Source organism: Bufo bufo, chromosome 3 (genome assembly GCF_905171765.1).
Source record: "Bufo bufo chromosome 3, aBufBuf1.1, whole genome shotgun sequence".
NCBI lineage: Eukaryota > Metazoa > Chordata > Amphibia > Anura > Bufonidae > Bufo > Bufo bufo.
Genome location: NC_053391.1, coordinates 390,256,875 through 390,278,036, shown reverse-complemented (window position 1 = coordinate 390,278,036; position 21,162 = coordinate 390,256,875). Strand labels below are relative to the sequence as shown.

General features: G+C 43.3%; 1 protein-coding gene across 1 annotated transcript in view; it reads right to left on the bottom strand.

Moving 5' to 3' along the window:
• Positions 1 to 14,977: 14,977 nt before the first annotated feature.
• Positions 14,978 to 21,162, bottom strand: part of NXN (nucleoredoxin) — a 155,190-nt gene continuing 149,005 nt past the window's right edge. Inside the window, exon 8 of the mRNA XM_040424777.1 lies at positions 14,978 to 15,823. Coding sequence (XP_040280711.1) covers positions 15,641 to 15,823 — 183 coding nt within the window. The 3' untranslated portion in view covers positions 14,978 to 15,640. The remainder of the gene's footprint in view (positions 15,824 to 21,162) is intronic.

Sequence of the window (21,162 nt, the reverse complement as noted above, 5' to 3'; positions counted from 1 at the left end):
CAATTTGATCCATACTGGATTCTAAGTAGGTAAAATTTTTTTTTTTTTTACCTACACAAAATAATGGCCAGAGATAATGTAATGACCGACGACACGCACAGGGAGGAAAACAGGGAAAGCCCTGCCCAAGGGAGAGGGAAAGGTGGTGACCCCTAACTCACCTTGCGGCTGGCACCTGACGTCCCTAGACGGGTTCCTCACCCGTGCGGCGATCGCGTGCCTAAACCCTGGCTTTCCCTAATATGAGCCCTGGATAGTGAACAGGCCGGTGGGATCGCTAGTCCACACCACTATCACTAAGAGGGAAACACCAGGGAGAGGACAGACAAAACATACAAACACATACACCCAGGTGGGCGACCACAATAAACCAAAAAGGTGCAACAGGGATCTGGAGGGTAGCGTACTGGACCAACTACCAGCGAACGCAGAAACACAGCTCCAGAAGGTCAGAATAGATGTCCAGGCAGGAAGCTCTATCTCTGGCAACCAGAGAAGTGTGAGAGAGAAATATAAGGAGGTCTGGGAGTGCTGGACAAGGAACAGCTGAGGAGAAGGAGCTACGGATCCCTGAGTGAGCCAAAAGGGTTTGCTAAGCAAACCCAGAAAGCTACCATAAGGAAAACAGCCCTATCTTAAATAGAGCGTGCAGCCAACCGCTGCGACTTCCTGACCCCGGGTATAACGGAGTCAGGCGTGGTCCTCGACACCCTCGTGACACATCACTTCACATAGGAACATGAGTAGTTCCCTAAACAAGTAGGGCCTTTTCTTAGGTGGCCCGGAACCACTACGGCCTTGACGCTGCATCTCCTTCCTGAACTGGTCCCTGCAGCTCGGCCACCGATTCTTGACTTCATCCACTTTCAATAAAAAGACAACAAAGGAAAATTTTGCAAAATATACAATCCTACATAGGACAATATATGACATGTGCTATGCTAGGGAGGACAACGTATGACATGTGCTATGCTATGGAGGACAGCAAGGATCACACATATATATATATATAGATTGGCTACTTACCCAAACTCTGGCCTTTTGTTTTCTCCCATATACTGGTAAACAGCTCCAGGGTTATTTCCACCCATGCTGCATCCTTTTTGTACCGGTCATGGTATTCCCCTGACCTTGTAGCCCAAATGCAGGGCCTCTCCTGCAAGAGGACAATGAGCCTCTCGACGTCCATGGATTTGGGTGGCTTGGGCATGCGGAAATAGGTCCGCAAGGGCAGGAGACACTCCAAACAAACTTTTCACACTGCACTGCCTGGAGCCAGACGCTGACAAACTCAACTTCCTGTATAAAATCCCTTCACTGTTGCTAAGTTACTTGCGTTTACAACACAACGCATTGCATCTAGATGAAATGCGTTTTTCACGCAGCCCCATCCACTTCATTATACATACTAATCTTGCTTCTTCTAAATTCTTTTCCAATGATTTCCCTTTAGTAATTTTTTTCCAATAATTCACCTTTTTAAACAGAGATCCTCTTAAATATGCCTTGGCGGTATCCCAAACTATCAATCTATTAGAAGAGTCATTATTCTCCTGAAAGAATTTTTTTAACTCCACCAATATACTTTCTTTGTCTGGGATTAACGATAACAAATGAGGATTAAACTTAAACTTTGGCAAATTTTGCTTTCTGTTCAAGTCCAACTCCATTGCCACAGCACTATGATCGGATAAGGCCATAGGCAAATAATTTATCTAGATCCTATTTTGGATCATTAAGTTTTTATTTCCCAAAACCATATCTATTCTTGACCATGTGATTTGGAATAACAGGAATACATGGTTTCTTCCGGGTTCAGATAGCGACAGACATCAGTCCAGTTAAACTCCAAGGCCAGTTTAAACAAATCTACATTTTGTGTTCTTCCCCCTCTGCTAGACATTCTATCCCTGAGTGGATCCATTACCGCATTATAATCTCCTATCGCAATCATTATACATTCCTGTCTATTCAACATAAATCTATGCAACTCGTACAACACATCTGGCTTGTATGGTGGTGGAATATATATATTTGCGATTACCATTTTAACCCCTTCTACATTACATTGTAAGAAGAGGTACCTACCACAGTCGTCCGCCTCACATGCAACACACTCAAATTTAATCTTATGTACCAAAATTGAAAAACCCCTCTAGAATAAGTAGTGTATACCGAATGGTACCCTTCCACTACCTTAAGGAATCTTTAACGAAGTGTGTCTCTTGGAGGCAAACGATGGCTGGCAAGAACCTCTTTATCCACTCAAAGATAGCATATCTCTTTATCCTTTCTCGCAAACCTCTCACATTTAACGAAAGAATCTTAATCATCTAGCAGAGGGGGAAAAAAAAACAAAAAAAACACCCCTCTCTCTTCTCAAGAATACCTCCCTCCCCCCACCCTTTTGATAAAAAACGTGCGTGATAAAAAACTGAAGGTTTACAAACAACATCTCTCAGCAACCATCAGTGAAAAACACATGGCACCTGGACTTGCTTGCGGATGCAATGCGTTTTTCACTGAAGCCCCATTCACTTCTATGGGGCCTGCGTGAAAAATGCAGAATATAGAACATGCTGTGATTTTTACGCAACGCACAAGTGATGTGTGAAAAAAACGCTCACGTACACAGACCCAATGAAATGAATGGGTCCGGATTCAGTGCGGGTGCAATGCGTTCACGTCACGCATTGCACCCGTGCCGAAAACTCACTTGTGTGAAAGGGGCCTTACTCCCTCCTATCTGATGGTATGACCAAGCTCGTTTAGTGAGATGCTCTGTCATGCTAAAACTCCAGATATCTGGACCAGAACTAGTATACATAGAATGACTTAAAAAAAATTATAACCAGAAAACATCCGCTTTTTTTTATTTATTAAAAAATACATAGACTATTCACATAGATGTTAATATATGATAATAAAAATTGATGTAAGTGACCCTATGTTTGAATAAAAAATAAAGGGATATTCATGATTAGAAAATTTGTAGCGTGCCTATGGTCCATTATGGCAGATATTTTTTGTTTGCATTAAAAAAATTTACTTTTTTTTGTGTGCCCTTGCAATTTATGATGGCAGTGTTTCCAATTCTAAAAGCAGCAATATTATATTACTTATTTTTGCCATTGTTTTTCTCCACAATGGTCCCATCCCCCAATTTTTTGTGCATTTAAAATGGCATAGAAACAAAGTTTCAAGCAGAGCCCTTGTAGCACACAGTGGATATTTCTGCTGGAGTAGGGTTCCCACCCCTGTCAGTAATAAATTCAAAGACTCCAGCCAAGTTGGTGTGAAGTGCAATTTTTGTTTATTTAGCAAACAGTGATAGTTGCTACGGCAAAATGGTAACGTTTCGGCACATCCGTGCCTTCATCAGACTGCAGAAACAGAAAATAAAATAAATCAACGTACAGTGAATATGTCATGTATTATCATCAGCATACATGATAGCGACTATGTTCAATATGCATCAGTTTCTCTTAGATTTACAAACATATAAATGCAGGAATAGAAATAATAATACTTTGAAAGTCACAAAAAAGAACAAGGGCACAGAAGGATTTCGCTGCTGCAGTTCAAGGTTGAAAACTGGGTCTGAGTAGGCTAGGACACAGTCATTAATAGTCATCCTCTTATGAAAGAACAGTCATATCTGTAGTGCATTAAGTAAATAATCACAGTGGGGATTAATACTGTTGTTGTAACGCCAGGTGGCAGAGCTTGCATACACATATTTACCAGGTAGAAGATTGAGGTGATTTGATACAGGTTGCTGGTAGGTACTCTCTCTATCTATAAGCCAGTAGGTAGGTACAAAGAATAATGGTCCAGATACTCAAGAGTGACTTACCCAGTGCCGCTTATGGTGCAGCAACCTGTATCAAATCACCTCAATCTTCTACCTGGTAAATATGTGTATGCAAGCTTGTTCTTTTTTGTGACTTTCAAAGTATTATTATTTCTATTCCTGCATTTATATGTTTGTAAATCTAAGAGAAACTGATGCATATTGAACATAGTCGCTATCATGTATGCTGATGATAATACATGACATATTCACTGTACGTTGATTTCTTTTCTTTTCTGTTTGCTGCAGTCTGATGAAGGCACGGATGTGCCGAAACGTTACCATTTTGCCGTAGCAACTATCACTGTTTGCTAAATAAACAAAAATTACACTTCACACCAACTTGGCTGGAGTCTTTGAATTTATTACTGACAGGGGTGGGAACCCTACTCCAGCAGAAATATCCACTGTGTGCTACAAGGGCTCTGCTTGAAATTATAAAGAATCCCTAACCTGTTGAAGCACCGTGACAGAAACATGACAAGCGACACGCTTTCATACCATGATGATGAAATTAGCTCTATTCTGTCAAAGGTCTCCCTAACAAGTGACTTTTTACAAACACCGAGCTCTGAGTTCAAGGCTAGAGACCTGGAAAGAGAATCTAGAAAACTTCTGAGCTTTGAATTGCACAGAGTAACTATGGCCGAATACCTCAAAGTCAAGCGTATACCACGTGGCCTGAGGATACGGACAAGACCAACCTTTTTTAAAGACAATCGGGACTACTGTTCCAAGTTCGAACAAATACTGAACAAATGTTCCTTCGACATAATGACTTTAACCCTATCCTTCTTACAAGCTATCCTAGATACAAAAGAATTAATCAAAAGTACGGAGGAGCAACTTCAAGCAATACTCTCGCAAGAAGACTACGACAAACTAGTAGAAAAACTGAGAACACATCTGGCAACCCAACGGAAAGAAATCGAGGGCACTAAAAGAAATAAATTCCGCAGAGACACTGAAGACTACCGTCTAAGCAGAGTCTACCGTTGGCCCGATACCCCTTCTACCAACACCAGATGGAGATCCTCCTCAACTGACTCCTCCAACTCAGGATCCAACCGAGATCCAAACTATCGATCTAGACAGACGGACTTCCGACCTCCAAGGACCCAAAAAAGATCCAACAGAGGAACGTATCCACAAGGACCACAACCGACTACAGTGATCACGAGATCTCAGGTAAGGACGCAGTCATTGGTAGTCAATATATCCTCCCAATCACTTATTCCAACAGACATGACACTTTTGGAAAAAGGCTTATCCTTCTGTCCCTCTCATATATTAAACACTTTTCAATTAGAATTAGACCTAAACAGATTCTTCAGACGTATTAGACTGACAACCCATTTCAGCACTATCAAAGAGAAACCCACTCCCCAAAGTTCCAATACCCTCATTTCAGTGAAAGACTTATCATTACGGAGTAAGAGCTCTTACATGCCACCAAAAACCCAACCACCAGTAGAAACTTTTATATCATTGGTTCAGAGAGATATGTCTTCCTTTAGAAAAAGCATAGAAAAACACGAACTGAAATTCACAAGCAACCTCACGCAGACAGACAAACAGGCACTAAAAAACCTAACAAAACAAAAAAATCTGATCTTCAAACCAGCTGACAAAGGCGGCGCTCTAGTCATAATGGACAGAGACCACTATATAACGGAAATTCTGAGACAGCTCAACGATGAAAAGATATACGAGAAACTCACTCACAATCCTACCGCAGATATAGCCCGCAAAATCGAGAATACTCTCACCCTATACATTGATAAGGGCACCATAGACCAAGAGACAGCCAATTTCCTCATCAATAGACATCCAATCATTCCAGTTTTCTATACCCTACCCAAAATCCATAAGAATCTGCTCAACCCACCTGGACGCCCTATCGTAGCCTCTACTGACTCCATCCTCTCACCCCTGTCCATTTTTCTTGAAAAAATACTGACCCCAGAAATAAAAAAAAACAAATCCTTCTTACTCGACACATCCGCTTTTCTAGACACCCTCAAAAACCTGGGGCCGATACAACAAGATACCATTTTGGTGACCTGGGATGTATGCAGCTTGTATACGTCAATCCAACACCATAAAGGCCTGACAGCAGTGGACAAAATTCTCAAGAAAACCGACAAACATCCAAACGTAATCTCCCTGTGTAATGATTTACTTTCCATAGTACTGCACCATAACTTCTTTTTTATTTCAAGATCAATTTTACTTTTGACAAAAATAGGACATGTTCTATTTTTTTCGGGATCGGAATTGCGGACGTGTGAATGGAGCCTTATATTATTTGAGGCTATTTCCCAGCACTGTCCGGTTTATTACTGAAACTGAACACGTCCAAATATTATTTGACTTCTTTATCATGGCTACGTCTACATGGTGCGCCCAAGTATAGCAGTGTAGTGCGGTTGCCATAGGAATGAATGGGGTCGCAGTGTGACTTGCATATTTGCAGCGACTGCGAAACTCAAATCACAATAAATTTGCATGTCGCAGCTAGGGATGAATGAATTGACTTCGGATGCTTCATGTGAAGTCAATTCGCATGAAACTTTGATTATTGTACGGAGCGAACGCTCCGTACAGTATCAGAATGTATTGGCTCCGATGAGCCGAAGTTATTATTTCGCGAAGTCTTGCAAGACTTCGGGTGATAACTTCATAAATTAATTTCTACTGCAAAAAAAACAAAAACCTTTGTACCGAACTTGAGTTCGGTACAAAGTATTTATTTTTACAGATTCACTCATCCTTAGTCGCAGCAAACATGCCAGTCGCACTGCAACCCGGTTTATTCCTATGGCAGCCCCGCTACACTGTGATACTTGGGCGCACAACACTTTTCACAGCCAAAATTGCCATGTAGATGTACCCTAGATCCATCTTTAAATCTCCCATATACTAAAAGAATAAAATCTGCATAGGAAAAAGTCCTTATGTCAATATGGTCCAAAGGTGCAAGACAAGTCAAAAGTGCAAATTTTCAAACAGGTAACTCACAGGGAGGGAAGGGATGCAAATGAGCTCCTAACAAGCTCTGCCTCTGATGCCACCAGATGTAAGGCAACGATCCTATAAGTCAATGTTCAGCTCTTAAAATAAGCCTTGAGACATGACTTGCAGGGAGACATGGTGGAGGTGAATTAAACGTGATCACATGCAGATGCAACATTTTGGGTCCTCCCTAAAATCATAAAATGCACTGCATGTATGTTTTGGGTGGAGTAATCTTGTAAATATAGAAGCTGCAATTACAATGGCTATCCACTAGGTGTCATATTTGGATAAGGCAGAGTTCACATATCAGTTATTTTCATCAGTTAGGCTCCATTCACACGTCCGCAATGTATTTTGCGGATACACGGAGCCACGGATCCGCAAAACACGGAAAGCGGCAATGTGCGTTCCGCATTTTGCGGACCGCACATTGCCGACATAATAGAATATGCCTGTTCTTGTCCGCAATTGCGGACAAGAATAGGACATGTTCTATTTTTTTGCGGAAACGGAAGCACGGATGCGGAAGTGCGGATCCGCAAATGTGGATGCGGACAGCACATTCCGTCCCCATAGAGAATGAATGGGTCCGCACCCTTTCCGCAAAATTGCGGAAAGGATGCGGACCCATTTTGCGGACGTGTGAATGGAGCCTTATTGTGAGCCAAAACCAGGTGCAGATCTCTCCATTATACCTCATCTCTGTGGAGGCTTCACTACTGGTTTTGGCTCACAGTAACTGATGGAAATAACTGATCAAATAACTGAAGTGTGAACTTGGCCTAACTTCTTTTCTAAGAGCAACCATCACAAAAATTTACCACTGTATGTGCTGATCAGGCCAGTGTTTTTGTTGAAACCCTTGATAGGCTTCCTTCACACGCAGCGTTTTATTTATTTTAAAAAAAAAGCAAAAAACTCCCCACTTTGGGGGTCATTTATCAGGAGCAGCATCTGTACACTGGTCTTGATATCCACTGTGCTGCCAGAGCATGTGCTTTATTTATGACCAGACGCAGGCCTCATCATAAATTAAGCACATCCTCCAGCTGTCCACACGCTTAGATTGTGAGCTGGCATAGATTTCAGTCATCATTTACTCTAGAAAATTGACGTAAATGATGATAAATGAGCGGGGGCTGATGGCCCTGCCATGCCCTTTTTGAAAAGGGGAGAGGACGTAGAGTGTAGAAACACCACCTGTGCCCAAATATAGGCGCAATGGCGTTTAAAAAGTCACAGAATAGCAGTTTGCAAATTTTTTTTTTACACCAGTTTCTGCCATAGAGGGTCATCGTAAATTACCCCCTTTGTAAAAAAAAAAAAAAAGAAGACTGTGTGTAACCACTTTAAGGCCTCTTTCACACGGGCGTCGCGTGTGAGAGCCGGACAAGATGCGGATGCGTTGTGGGAAAATGCGCGATTTTTCCGCACGAGTGCAAAGCATTTTAATGCGTTTTGCACGCGCGTGAGAAAAATCGGCATGTTTGGTACCCAGACCTGAACCCGGACTTCTTCACAGAAAGCTTTGGGATCGGTGTTGTGTAGATTTTATTATTTTCCCTTATAACATGGGTATAAGGGAAAATAATAGCATTCTTAATACAGAATGCTTAGTAAAATGTCCATTGAGGGGTTAAAAATAATAAACAAATTTAACTCCCCTCATCCACTTGATTGCGTAGCGGATCTCCTCTTCTTTCTTAAGGACCTGGGTAAATGACCTTTGATGACGTCACTGTGCTCATCACATGGTCCATTACCATGGTGATGGACCATCTGATGAGCGCAGAGACGTCACCACAGTTCCTTTTCATCAAAAAAGAAAGAAGACATGCCAGGCTGAGCGTTCAAGTGGATTAAGGTGAGTTTATTAATTGTTTTTCATTTTTTAACCCCTCCATCACTATTTTACTAAGCATTCTGTATTAAGAATGCTATTATTTTCCCTTATAACCATGTTATAAGGGAAAATAATAAAAATCGGGTCCCGATCGTCTCTTAGCAACATGCGTGAAAATCGCACCGCATCCGCACTTGCTTGCGGATGCTTGCGATTTTCATGCAGCCCCATTCACTTCTATGGGGCCTGCGTTGCGTGAAAAACGCACAATATTGAGCTTGCTGCGATTTTCACGCAACACACAAGTGATGCGTGAAAATCACCGTTCATGTACACAGCCCTATTGAAGTGAATGGGTCCGGATTCAGTGCGGGTGCAATGCGTTCACCTCACGCATTGCACCCACACGGAATTCTCACCCGTGTGAAAGGGGCCTAAGGCAGTAGCAGCTTTCACTGAAAGGGGTTATCCAATCCTATAAACTGCCCCCCCCCCCCCCCAATATGCCGGGCTCCTCACAGTGAATATACTTACCCCGCACCGCCACAGCTGCTTCTCCCCGTCCACAGATGAAAACATCCAGTCGGGTGGAGAGCAGCCAATAATGGCAGGCGGGGACTGGCCTCCCTAGCATCATGGGTGACACCAGGGAGGCCCCCGACACCGGATGTGCACAGGAAGAAGCAGCAACAGCGGTGCGGGGACCAGGAGCGGCGCAGGGAGCGGGGATCCAGGCAAGTATATTCAATGTGAGAGGCCCGGCATATGGAGGGGCTGTTTATAGGATTGGATAACCACCTGGAGGGCCACCTCTACAAAAAGTTTTGTGCAGTGGCATTGCTTTAGGTTTATTTATTTTACTCACATAAGTGCTGACATATTCCACAGCGCTTTACAGACATCGTCATCATTACTCACAAACTAAGTTCCCTATCAGTATGTCTTTGGAGGGGGTAGCAAACCGAAGTACCCAGAGGAAACTCACGCAAACACAGAGAGATGATGTCCTTGGTCAGATTTAACCACTGAGCCACCGTGCTACATGTAAACCCATAGCATAAATTGAAATCCTGGGAATTGAAGACGCACAGTGCAGTTTACACTGTGTTTTTTTTTTTTTTCTGCAGCATTTGGATAGTCTCTCTGAAATCTCATCCATCTTGCTGGTATTGTAAAGGCTGCAGATTTTCCATAGAAAGATCTGCAGCATCTACACTACATGTGGCACCAGTTCTATCAAGAGAAGTTAGCTGAACAATAATGGGGCCAAAACCTACAGTATATTTCCTGAGGAAGCAAGTGAATATAATCAATATAAGACCTTATGTTGTAAAAAAATAATAGTACTAGATGGGTTAAAAATTTTATCCAACCAGACTGATAACCACTGTTACTAGACTAAGGGTACAATCGACCACACTGTGAGGTCGTGCCACAGTTGTGATGCAGCTGCACTGTGGTTAAGTGCCACATGAGACGGTACACGCCGCAGAGGGCTCCAATAAGCTAATAAAGACTGCATTGTTATGGCAGCGGGGACTACATTGTGATTTCGGACATGGCATCTGTTATATGCCGAAGGCTGCTGTGTAGTAGGGCAGCCATTGAAATGAATGCGATCACAGCATGACTCACATGTTGCTGTGGCCCCATTCAGTTCAGTGGCTGAACTATTACATGGTGGTCATTGGTAGTGCAGTCTTATTTTCAAGAAGACATGCATCCGATCATTGTTTTATGGTAATACTGATGATAAGAGGTTCAGAAGAGACATAAGTGGATTTTAGGGACTCTGTTCACACAAGTATCTGCTGGAAGTATTAAACACTAGTGTTATGCTCATGCCACAATTGCCACAGCTTGTCCACGGGTCTAACTGTCATAGGCATCTGTCATAAGGCCATGACGCACAGAAATACCACAAATGCTATATGCTTGTGTGAATTCGGCCTAATGGTATGGCCACACAACACAGATGGCCACATGTGGGCAAGACAGCCACCTGCAGCAGCCAATGACTATGACGGCACAATGTTATGGTTAAATCATGCAGCCAATGACTGCTGAGAGGACCTGTCACCTCTCCTGATGTGTCTGTTTTAGGCTACTTTCACACTTGCGGCAGTACGGATCCGACAGGCTGTTCACCCTGTCGGATCCGTCCTTCTGCTATTTCGCCGTGCCGCCGCTCCGTCCCCATTGACTATAATGGGGACAGGGTGGAGCTCCGGCACAGTACGGCAGTTCGCGATGAGAGGCCGCCGGACTAAAAAGTCGGACATGTAGGACTTTTAGTCCGGCCGCCTTTCTCCGTGCGACCGTCGTACTGCGCCCCTGTCCCCATTATAGTCAATGGGGACGGAGTGGCGGTCCGGCAAAATAGCGGAAGGACGGATCCGACAGGGTGAACAGCCTGTCGGATCCGTCCTGCCGCAAGTGTGAAAGTAGCCTTAGCAACTACTTGCATCTCCCATGTAACAACAGTTCTGGAGCATCTATTCTTATGACTCCGATGTGCCTTTCCTTTATTATTCTGCTAGAAGTTATGAATTAATTACTAGCAGTTTGCAATGAAGGTCCAGATAAATGTTACCAGTTGGGAGTGGGTGTCCCTGCAGTCTGACATTATCAAATCAGTGCTGCCAGTGTCATACTGTGCAGGGACACCTCCCCCTCAACTGGTGACACCAGGGGCGTAGCTATAGGGGGTGCAGAGGTAGCAGTCGCTACGGGGCCCAAAGACCCATGTGCCACACAAGACACAGGTATTATAGAAAGTGCATGCTGGTCAAGTTACAGCTCTGGCTGGAGAGAAGGGGTTAGATTAAGAATTTGGCATGGGGGAAGGGGGGGGGGGGGGTCCATTTCAATTATTGCCTTAGGCAGGAGTAAGGCTATGTGCTTCCCTGCCCCTGGTCACAAAGCACTGAGGGAATGGGGGCCCAAGCTGAACTCAGGGCATCAGGGCCCATGAGCCTTTAGCTACGCCCCTGGGTAACACCCATCGGGACCATCATTGCAAACTGCTAAGAATTCATTCATAAATTTCTATAAAGAAATGGTACCGCATAGAGTCATAATAAGGCTACTTTCACACTTACGTTAGGAGCGGATCCGTCTGGTGTCTGCACAGACGGATCCGCTCCTATAATGCAAACGCTTGCATCCGTTCAGAACGGATCCGTTTGCATAACTGTTTATTTCAGATCTGATTTTTCACTTTGGAAAACTCAGATCCGACAGTATATTCTAAACACAGAAGCGTTCCCATGGTGATGGGGACGCTTCAAGTTAGAATATACTGAGAACTGTGTATATGACTGCCCCCTGCTGTATTTAACTTATTGGTGGCCAGTGCCCCCCCTCCCTCCCCAGTATTAATTGTAACCAGTGCGGCCCCCCTCCCTCTATATTCATCGGTGGCCAGTGCGGATTCCCAGTAATATGACCAGTGCGGCCTCCCCCTCCCTCCCTCGTATTAAATATGACCAGTGCGGCCTCCCCCTCCCTCTATATTCATTGGTGGCCCGGCCAGTGCGGATTCCAAGTATTGTGACCAGTGCGGCCTCCCCTCTTCCCCCCCCCCCTAATTAAAATCACCCCCCTCCCCCCATCATTGGTGGCAGCGGAGAGTACCGATCGGAGTCCCAGTTTAAATCGCTGGGGCTCCGATCGGTTACCATGGCAGCCAAGACGCAATTGCAGTCTTGGCTGCCATGGTTACTTAGCAACAAATAGAAGCATTATACTTACCTGAAGAGCTGCGATGTCTGTGTCCGGCCAGGAGCTCCTCCTACTGGTAAGTGAAAGGTCTGTGCGGCGCATTGCCTATAGCACAGACCTTTCACTTACCAGTAGGAGGAGCTCCCGGCCGGACACAGACATCGCAGCTCTTCAGGTAAGTATAATGCTTCTATTTGTTGCTAAGTAACTATGGCAGCCAAGACTGCAATAGCGTCTTGGCTGCCATGGTAACCGATCGGAGCCCCAGCGATTTAAACTGGGACTCCGATCGGTACTCTCCGCTGCCACCAATGATGGGGGGGGGGTGATTTTAATTAGGGGGGGGGGGGAGAGGGGAAGCCGCACTGGTCACAATACTTGGAATCCGCACTGGCCGGGCCACCAATGAATATAGAGGGAGGGGGGGCGCACTGGTTACAATTAATACTGGGGAGGGAGGGGGGGCCGCACTGGCCACCAATAAGTTAAATACAGGGGGGGGGGGGGGGGGTGTCTGCCAGGCAGCAGGGGGCAGTCATGTACACAGTTCTCAGTATATTCTAACTTGAAGCGTCCCCATCACCATGGGAACGCCTCTGTGTTAGAATATACTGTCGGATCTGAGTTTCACGATGTAACTCAAATCCGATGGTATATTCTAACATAGAGGCATTCCCATGGTGATGGGGACGCTTCAAGTTAAAATATACCATCGGATTGGAGAAAACTCAGATCTGATGGTATATTAATAGGGACTCCTGACTTTACATTGAAAGTCAATGGGGGACGGATCCGTTTGAAATTGCACCATATTGTGTCAACGTCAAACGGATCCGTCCCCATTGACTTGCATTGTAAGTCTGGACGGATCCGTTTGCCTCCGCACGGCCAGGCGGACACGAAAACGCTGCAAGCTGCGTTCGGGTGTCCGCCTGCTGAGCGGAGCGGAGGCCAAACTGATGCATTCTGAGCGGATCCGCATCCACTCAGAATGCATTGGGGCAGTACGGATCCGTTCGGGGCCGCTTGTGAGAGCCTTCAAACGGAACTCACAAGCGGAACCCCGAACACAAGTGTGAAAGTAGCTTAAAGGCCGCAGAATTGTTATTACATGGGGAAAGCAAGTAGTTACTAAAACAGACATGTCAGGAGAGCGACTCTTTTTTATATATATATTAGTCAAAGTGGGGAACCGTGGAGCTGGTCGAAATGAGATTTAAGACAGTGACACAACATTTTACTAAGGGCACCTTAGGACACCATAAAACTAATGACAGATCTAAGAGTTTCAGGAGCCTTTGCGACTTGAAGTGGACTTTTCAGAGTCATGACTTCACTGTGCAGAAAGTGTGTATTTCGATGCCTTTCTTCCCATTCTCTCACTCTTACACACCTAACAATTGTAGGTGTGCCTCCAATGTCCTACATTCTAGTGTTCCATAAATGGCAGCAATATGAACCATGCTGAAGCTTCAGATGTAATAGAAGGATGCATAGAAATAATTAGACATAAGACCACTTTATTGAAGTTGTTTTTTCTGTTTGTCCAGGGAACACAGTAACAAATACCCGGAGCCATCAATCAATTCTATATGGTGTGTAGATCGGCGGACTGGTCAAGCAGCCAGGCATAACACTTCTAGTAGTGTCACAGCACAACTTTAAGCATCCATTCTGTTAAAGTGAATCTGTCACCAGGAAATTCACCGGTAAACCGGGCACACTACCTTGTACAGCTAGCTTAGCTGAATGTAATGATACCTTTTACTTAGGGATCCGTTGCTTCATTCTGGAGAATTAGTACTTTGAATCCATATGCAAATGAGCTGTTAAGTGCACTGAGGGTGGGCCCAAGCTTCTACGTGCACCTTGCTTCTCCTGCTTCCTCTGCCAGCCCCCTACATCTCCTCGGCCTGGCAAGATGACTATGCAGGGAGGGTAAAGATAAACAGAGTGGCTTGGGCCTGCCCTTGGTGCACTTACCTGTTTATACGCAAATGGATAAACAGTGCTTTTCCTCCTGAATGAATCAACATATCTCTAGGGGTCATGCACACGGCCGTTCAGTGCATTGGGGACAGCAATTTGCGTGCGGATTCCGCAGACGGATCCAGACCCATTAAACGGACCTGCCGGCCTACGGTCGTGTGCATGGGTCCTAAGTTACAGGTATCACTACAGTCAGCTGAGCTAGCTTCACAAGTCATTGAGCCTGGCTTAACTGTGAATTTTGTGTTGACAGACATCCTGATTGTTTGGTGAGAAGAAAATCACGACAAAACAGCAGACTAGACTTGTCTGAAACGTTTCCACGTTTTTCCACTCGCCTACCTTGTTTAGGGCAAGGTACAAGAAAAAATATATATAGTGCCAGTCTTGAGAAGGACGTATGTTTGCATCACTAGTACAGAAGTTCTGAGTAATGTCACAAGGATTTTGTGTGATTAATGATGATGAGTGGACTTTAACGAACCCTTCAAACGTTACACGTCTCTAGTTCTGTTCAGAAGGAAGGTTTACCTGGGCTTTACCGAAAGCTGAAATTGTTGTAAAAGCAATATACAAAATATAAGTTACTCCTAAAGATGACAGATGTGAAGGCTTGGTAACAACGAGTGATATCACAAGCAAGCCAGTGATGAATTGAGGGTAAGAGGCTGAAAGCCAGGCAACACGTTATGTGCAGAGCACTGCTAATACCATCCAGCCGAGAACACTGAATACTGATGGGTGAATCCCTGCTCACAAGTCACAAGGCTCTGGAACAGAACAAAAGCTATGAAGCAAAGAAAACATTAAACTGCATGTGAAACACAGGAGAAGGCATGATAAATGCAGTGGGAACCTGACAGGGAGGACAGGTGACAAATCCAATTCTAAAAAAACACATTTACTACAAACCCAGTTATCATATCAAACCCATATAAAGGGAATTCTCAATGACAGAGGTTTAGGGTCTACTGCTGATGACAGATACAAATCCAGGCTTGGAATACAAAACGATGGTGAGGCTTTCTGAAGAGGCTTTTGGCAACAGACAGTTCTGGTAGAGGATCAGTTTTTAAAACCATGACACAAAAGGCACCTTGACAAGGCGTTCTCTGGAGAGATAATATGATAAAATCCTTATGGCGACAGGGTAAGCATTTGTGTTCTTAAATAATAATTCTTTATGCAAGGCATGAATACTGATCGAGATCTTGTTAAATAGGCTCTGGTTTCAGTTTTTCTGCTAGGAAGTCGTTGACGAAATTCTCCACAATATCCGGCGTGATCTCCTCCACATCCATGACATACTTTGCCCGGGCAGACATGTCCAGTATGGTCAGCAGAGGCGCAGCTTCTGGGAGGTTAGTGAAATCCCGCAGGGAGTCCGTCATGTCATCCTGAAAGCGTAAAGACAAATGTTATTTCCCACAGTCAGGCTCATTAGTTCCTACTGTTGTGATTTGCTTGATGACATAAAGGCGTATCAAGAATAATAGAGCATATAAAGACTTCATCTCAAGCACTTCCTCAATAAACATTACATGGACTCCCTTTAGACTGTGCCCTTCCCGATGCATAAACTCTGTGTAAATGCAGGTTAATGGCTCAGACACCACTAATCCCACTGGAAAAAAGCACAAAAGGTCCTATGTGCATGCTGCTGTGGCACATGAAGTTTCTACAGGCCGCATTAATCCACAAGGTGTAATATAATTCCCGAATACAACATAACAATGCAGCATTTCAGCATTTATTTCACACAGAATCTATGAGGGAAAAAATGAAGGTAAACAGTATGGATGCTCAGACAACTATTTGAGCAGAATTCTTATCAAATTGCTCTAAAACCGTATATCAGGAGCACATGATCTTGCTTACAGCTCCAGTCACCTTCTCCTACAAAGAAGCAGGAAGTTCAACTTTTCATCCTGCTCCCCAAATAATACAGCAAGAGCTCCTTTCAAGTCTATGATTATGGAGCTTAAAATAATATCACACTTAAAGGGCAGCTTTATACCTATGAAACCTGGTACATGTGCGCTTGGCAGCTGAAGGCATCTGTGTTGGTCCCATGTTCATATGCACCATATGCAAACAAGCCTCTTGGAGCAACGGGGGCGTTGCCGTTACACCTAGAGGCTCTGCTTTCGCTGCAGATGTTGCGCCCTCTGCATCTTAATTGACAGGGCCAGGCAGTGAAAATGTGATCACTCCTGGTCCTGTCAATCAAAATGCAGGGGGTGCAGAGCCTTTATGTGTAGCAACAACCCCCCCATTGCTCCTAGAGGCTAATTTGCATATATTAAAACATATGGGGTCATTTATCAAACTGGTGTAAAGTAGAACTGGCTTAGTTTCCCATAGAAACCAATCCGATTCCACTTTTCATTTTCCAAAGGAGCGGTCCAAATTGAAAGGTGGAATCTGATTGGTCGCTATGGTATGATAAATGACCCCTATAATTTTTTTTCTCAGCAATGCGAGCACATATGATGTCTTCAGCTGCCAAGTGACATGGAACACATCAGCCAGTGTCATAGGTACAAATCTGCTGACCAAGGCACATCTATGATATATTAGTAAGAAAATACTAATGAAGCTCACCCCAACCAACAATACACACTGAATGATACAATACTACAGAGGTAACCGTCACTCTTGCCATAAAATATGGCTAAATATATCTCATAATAAGATCTTTACTAATACACAATGAACAACTACTGTATATACATAAAATATATCAAAACTGCAGTCCAATATACAAAGATCAAACCACATAGCAACATGGATATATAATGCTCCTGCGCAGAGCCTTGCAGCTTATAGTCATGACAATTGCTTAAAGTAATGCTGTATTACATACAACTTTGCATTGAAAGAGTTAAAGTGGAAAAAAAATCCCTAAAACACATTTATGTAGAAGGGTAAAATAAACCACCACTACGTGGCATTGTAAGCAGGACAGGAATAGAGTACTGCTAAAAAGATGGATTGCCGTGGTTGTGAAAAAGCCTCCCTTTTGTTGCTAAGAAACAGAAGATGTCAAATAGCTGCTGACACTGCCGATACAAGTAAGCTGTGCTGCACATTTCTCATTACATATGGTTAAGTGGCTGTGTCGATGGCAAAGCAGCAGTAATGACTTAGCAATGCTGCACAATGCTGTCTCTCTAGGGCACCATTCATCGTAAAACAAATAGGTTTAGTTCCCATAACTAAAATATATCATTTTATGGTTGAGCTTGTGCCGGGTGAACACATCTTATAGGGTCCTATAGGTAAAATAGTATGGGACCCTGTGCACCACCAATTTACCAGTACATGTGTGTCAAACACTCCCAGGCAATGTGGAACGAACTGATTTCTGAAGAATTTATGCCCTTTTTTGATTAAAGGGGTTATCCCATGACTAATGTAAAAAAAATTAAATCAGAGATCATATAATACACGACAGTCTCTTTCTAACAAAGCTAGAACCAGCCCTGTACCTCACATGGGTCCAGAGATCTCCACATTCACTGCTAGATTTATATCAAACTGACAGCTCAGGGGTGTGTCCATGCTCTCCCTATCACGACTTAGGAGGCTGTTGAAAGATGAAACTGAGCATGTGCGGCCATCTCAGTGAGCCGAACAAAGAAATTAAAAATCAAGTGGGACGCCGATCCTGAGTGCGGAATACATCGCACAACAGAAGACAACCTTCGGGGTCGGGTGAGTAGCTGTACCACAGGTGGGACACCCCTGTAGTAAGCGAAACCCAGTCTCTTGTGAGTAGAGACAGAGAAACAAAATAACTAAACAGAATAACTACTAACAGAATAACTAACAACAACACTATATGAACTTATGTGACACCAACGGGTCCATAGAGGAATATACCCACTGGAAATCCTTTTTAAGTGTCAACCACCACATTGAATGTGAACTCGCTATTAAAGTGTTGGAACAGACACTATTTCAACGGTTTATAACTCTGTGGGCATAACATTGAACCCACTGAAAACACTTAGTAATCTAAAAACCATTGCCAGCAAAACCGTATACTGGATGCTGTTAACAGGAGCACATACTACCACGGGTTGAACCCTACAGTGTATATTGACTGATATTGATGTAACTTTATTAACAACTTCATCAACAACTGCATGTGTTATTATTAACGAATCCCCAACATTTATTTACTAACCCGTAAATTATTGTTACTAAAGCAACCAAGGTCACAGCATCTATAGGTCTGGTGCAATTTCTCTAACTTTTTATGTTTATGTTTTTTTTATGATGGTTTTTATTGAGAATAAATGTCATTTATAAGCACAACAACTTTTAACTCATATATATGGAATACAGATGGTGAGTGCCTGCCATTTTGTTACATAAAGATTTTATCTCAAGCAAGTGACTGGGTGAACCACTTTAAAGCAGAGCACCATTGCCATAGTGTTAGGAGGGGTGAGCCACTATAAACCAGTTATATTCGCAAAAACAAAACAAAAAAACAAAACAGCAAGTAGCGCTATACAGATACATTTTGTTAAATACGGTAACTTCATGCAAAATTTTTAATTAAATGCAATTACAAACTAATTCCGATCCAGTTGCTGGTTTGAAAACTGCAAAATATTTTTCGTGGGACAACCCCTTTAAGCAGAAGACATTTTATAGTAAAATCCAGCACTCGATATTAAAAGATCCTCCTTTTTTAATCCATGCAAGAGCTTTTAATATTGAGTGCTGGATATTATCAAACTTTGCTAAAGGATTTATTACACTATGAGGCCAGTCCTGCATTGTCCGTGCACCATGCATAGCTTGGAGAAGTTTGAATAGATGGGGCGAGAAATTTGTTTTTCTTTTATTATACTAGAAGAAAAAAAAAAAAAATTGTGATAAAAAAAGGTCTCCCTTCCGCCTCACCCACTTTATTTAGTTTCTATGTCAGAAAAAGTGCAACTGGTGCTTCAATGATATGGAACTCATTCTGAACACCATATTTCTCAATGTATAATCTCCTTCACTTCACATATTGCAAAGCTGTCTGCCTGCAGCTACCACTAGGGGGAGCTCAGTGCATACAAGTTTATAAAATTACCATTGTCTGCAGTTGAAGCTGTAATAATCTCCTTCCCCTGAACTCCATGAAAATGCAGCGTCTTCACATCAGAAACAGGAGATGGAGTTAAGCACCAAGCACCCCTCCTTCCCCCAGGCCACATAGCAGTCGTGTGGTCTGCTTCCACTTCCGCCACGCCACTGAGCTTGTGCTTTCATTTACACTTTTTATATCTAGTATCAAACAACATGCATACCCTTAGCATGCAAGAGGAAAATAAATAAATCACCTTTTCGATTTTCCCAATACAAAAAGGCAAATGACAAATACTATAGTATATGCATAAATTATATGGTGGTTAAAAAAAGTTATACATAAAAATAAGTGAAATACCAGTCCACTATATACCAAATGCTATGATCCCAGACCATTGTGTAGGGGCAGTACACACATGGTCATACCTGGGGCTGATGTGGCAGGGGTGCAGTCTCAGTCAATGTGCCCTTACTACTCTGTGACAGATGATAGATGTAGGGTGGCATCAACATCCAAAGGAGCCACATTACCTGTATCTTTACTCAGTCTCCGGCAATGCTTACTATATCACAAAAATGTGCATAATGCTGAACTTGCAATCATATTTCTTTTCACTAGAGGGTATCGGCAGCCACTTCTCTCTGACTAAACAAGGGGCAGTGCCAGGACAGCAGTATTCTGAAAGCATAGAAAATGGTGAGAGAAAGAACAGGAAATTCCAGGATAAATTACGTAGATATACAGACATCACCTCGATGGGGGATGTCATGGGCTTTGTGCCAGTTCAAATGCCATATTTCAATAAGGACTGCTTTGTACAAGTTGCGCGCTTCATTGAGATAGATGTTCAGGTTTCTGAGCGCCTGCAAATTAGTTCCAGGACTCAACACTTGTAGAAGACAATAAACCAAGATCTTAGCCTAGCAATGAGGGAAGCATGAGATGTGTTTACTGCGCCATCTAAACAATGGCCGCATACACAGCGCAGTGCCATCTGCATTATTAGGGGCATAGCAACACAGCCAACAATGCTGCTATTCTAGAAAGCTTGCATTCTCTAGCATGCCTGTGCCAGGGGATTATCAGACCTCACCACAGAGAATTCACTATATCTTTCTTTTATTTAGAGAGTGTATAGAGCAGATTTTCTCATAGGGGGCACACACCGTGCTGTAAATAATTTCATTAATGCCTGTATAGTCACAGACTAGTTAGACATAAACAATAGCTTTTACTCTGTTCGCCCGTTTATTCCCGATTTCAAACATTTTGATGCAAACAGACTAAGTAGAAGACCTATAGCCTATAGTAAGAGCATGTAAGTCTCTCGAAGCTGCACACTATACTGTGACTGATGAATTGATCATGGGAGAGATATATGTGATGACCATTAATATATTTATACATGCTTATTAGATCTCCCAACAGTCTTTTTTTAAAATAAACTACCATATTTCTTGCACCATAAGACGCACTTCCCCCCCAAAAGTAGGGGGGAAAGTTAGTGTGTCTTATGAAGAAAATACTACTGACTGCTTCCATTATGCAAGCACTCACCATTACACAGTAGTACCGGGGAGCACTGTGCTGTGACCTGATGCTGTGTGACCTCAGGTCACAGTACAGTGAGGTGCCGGCAGAAGA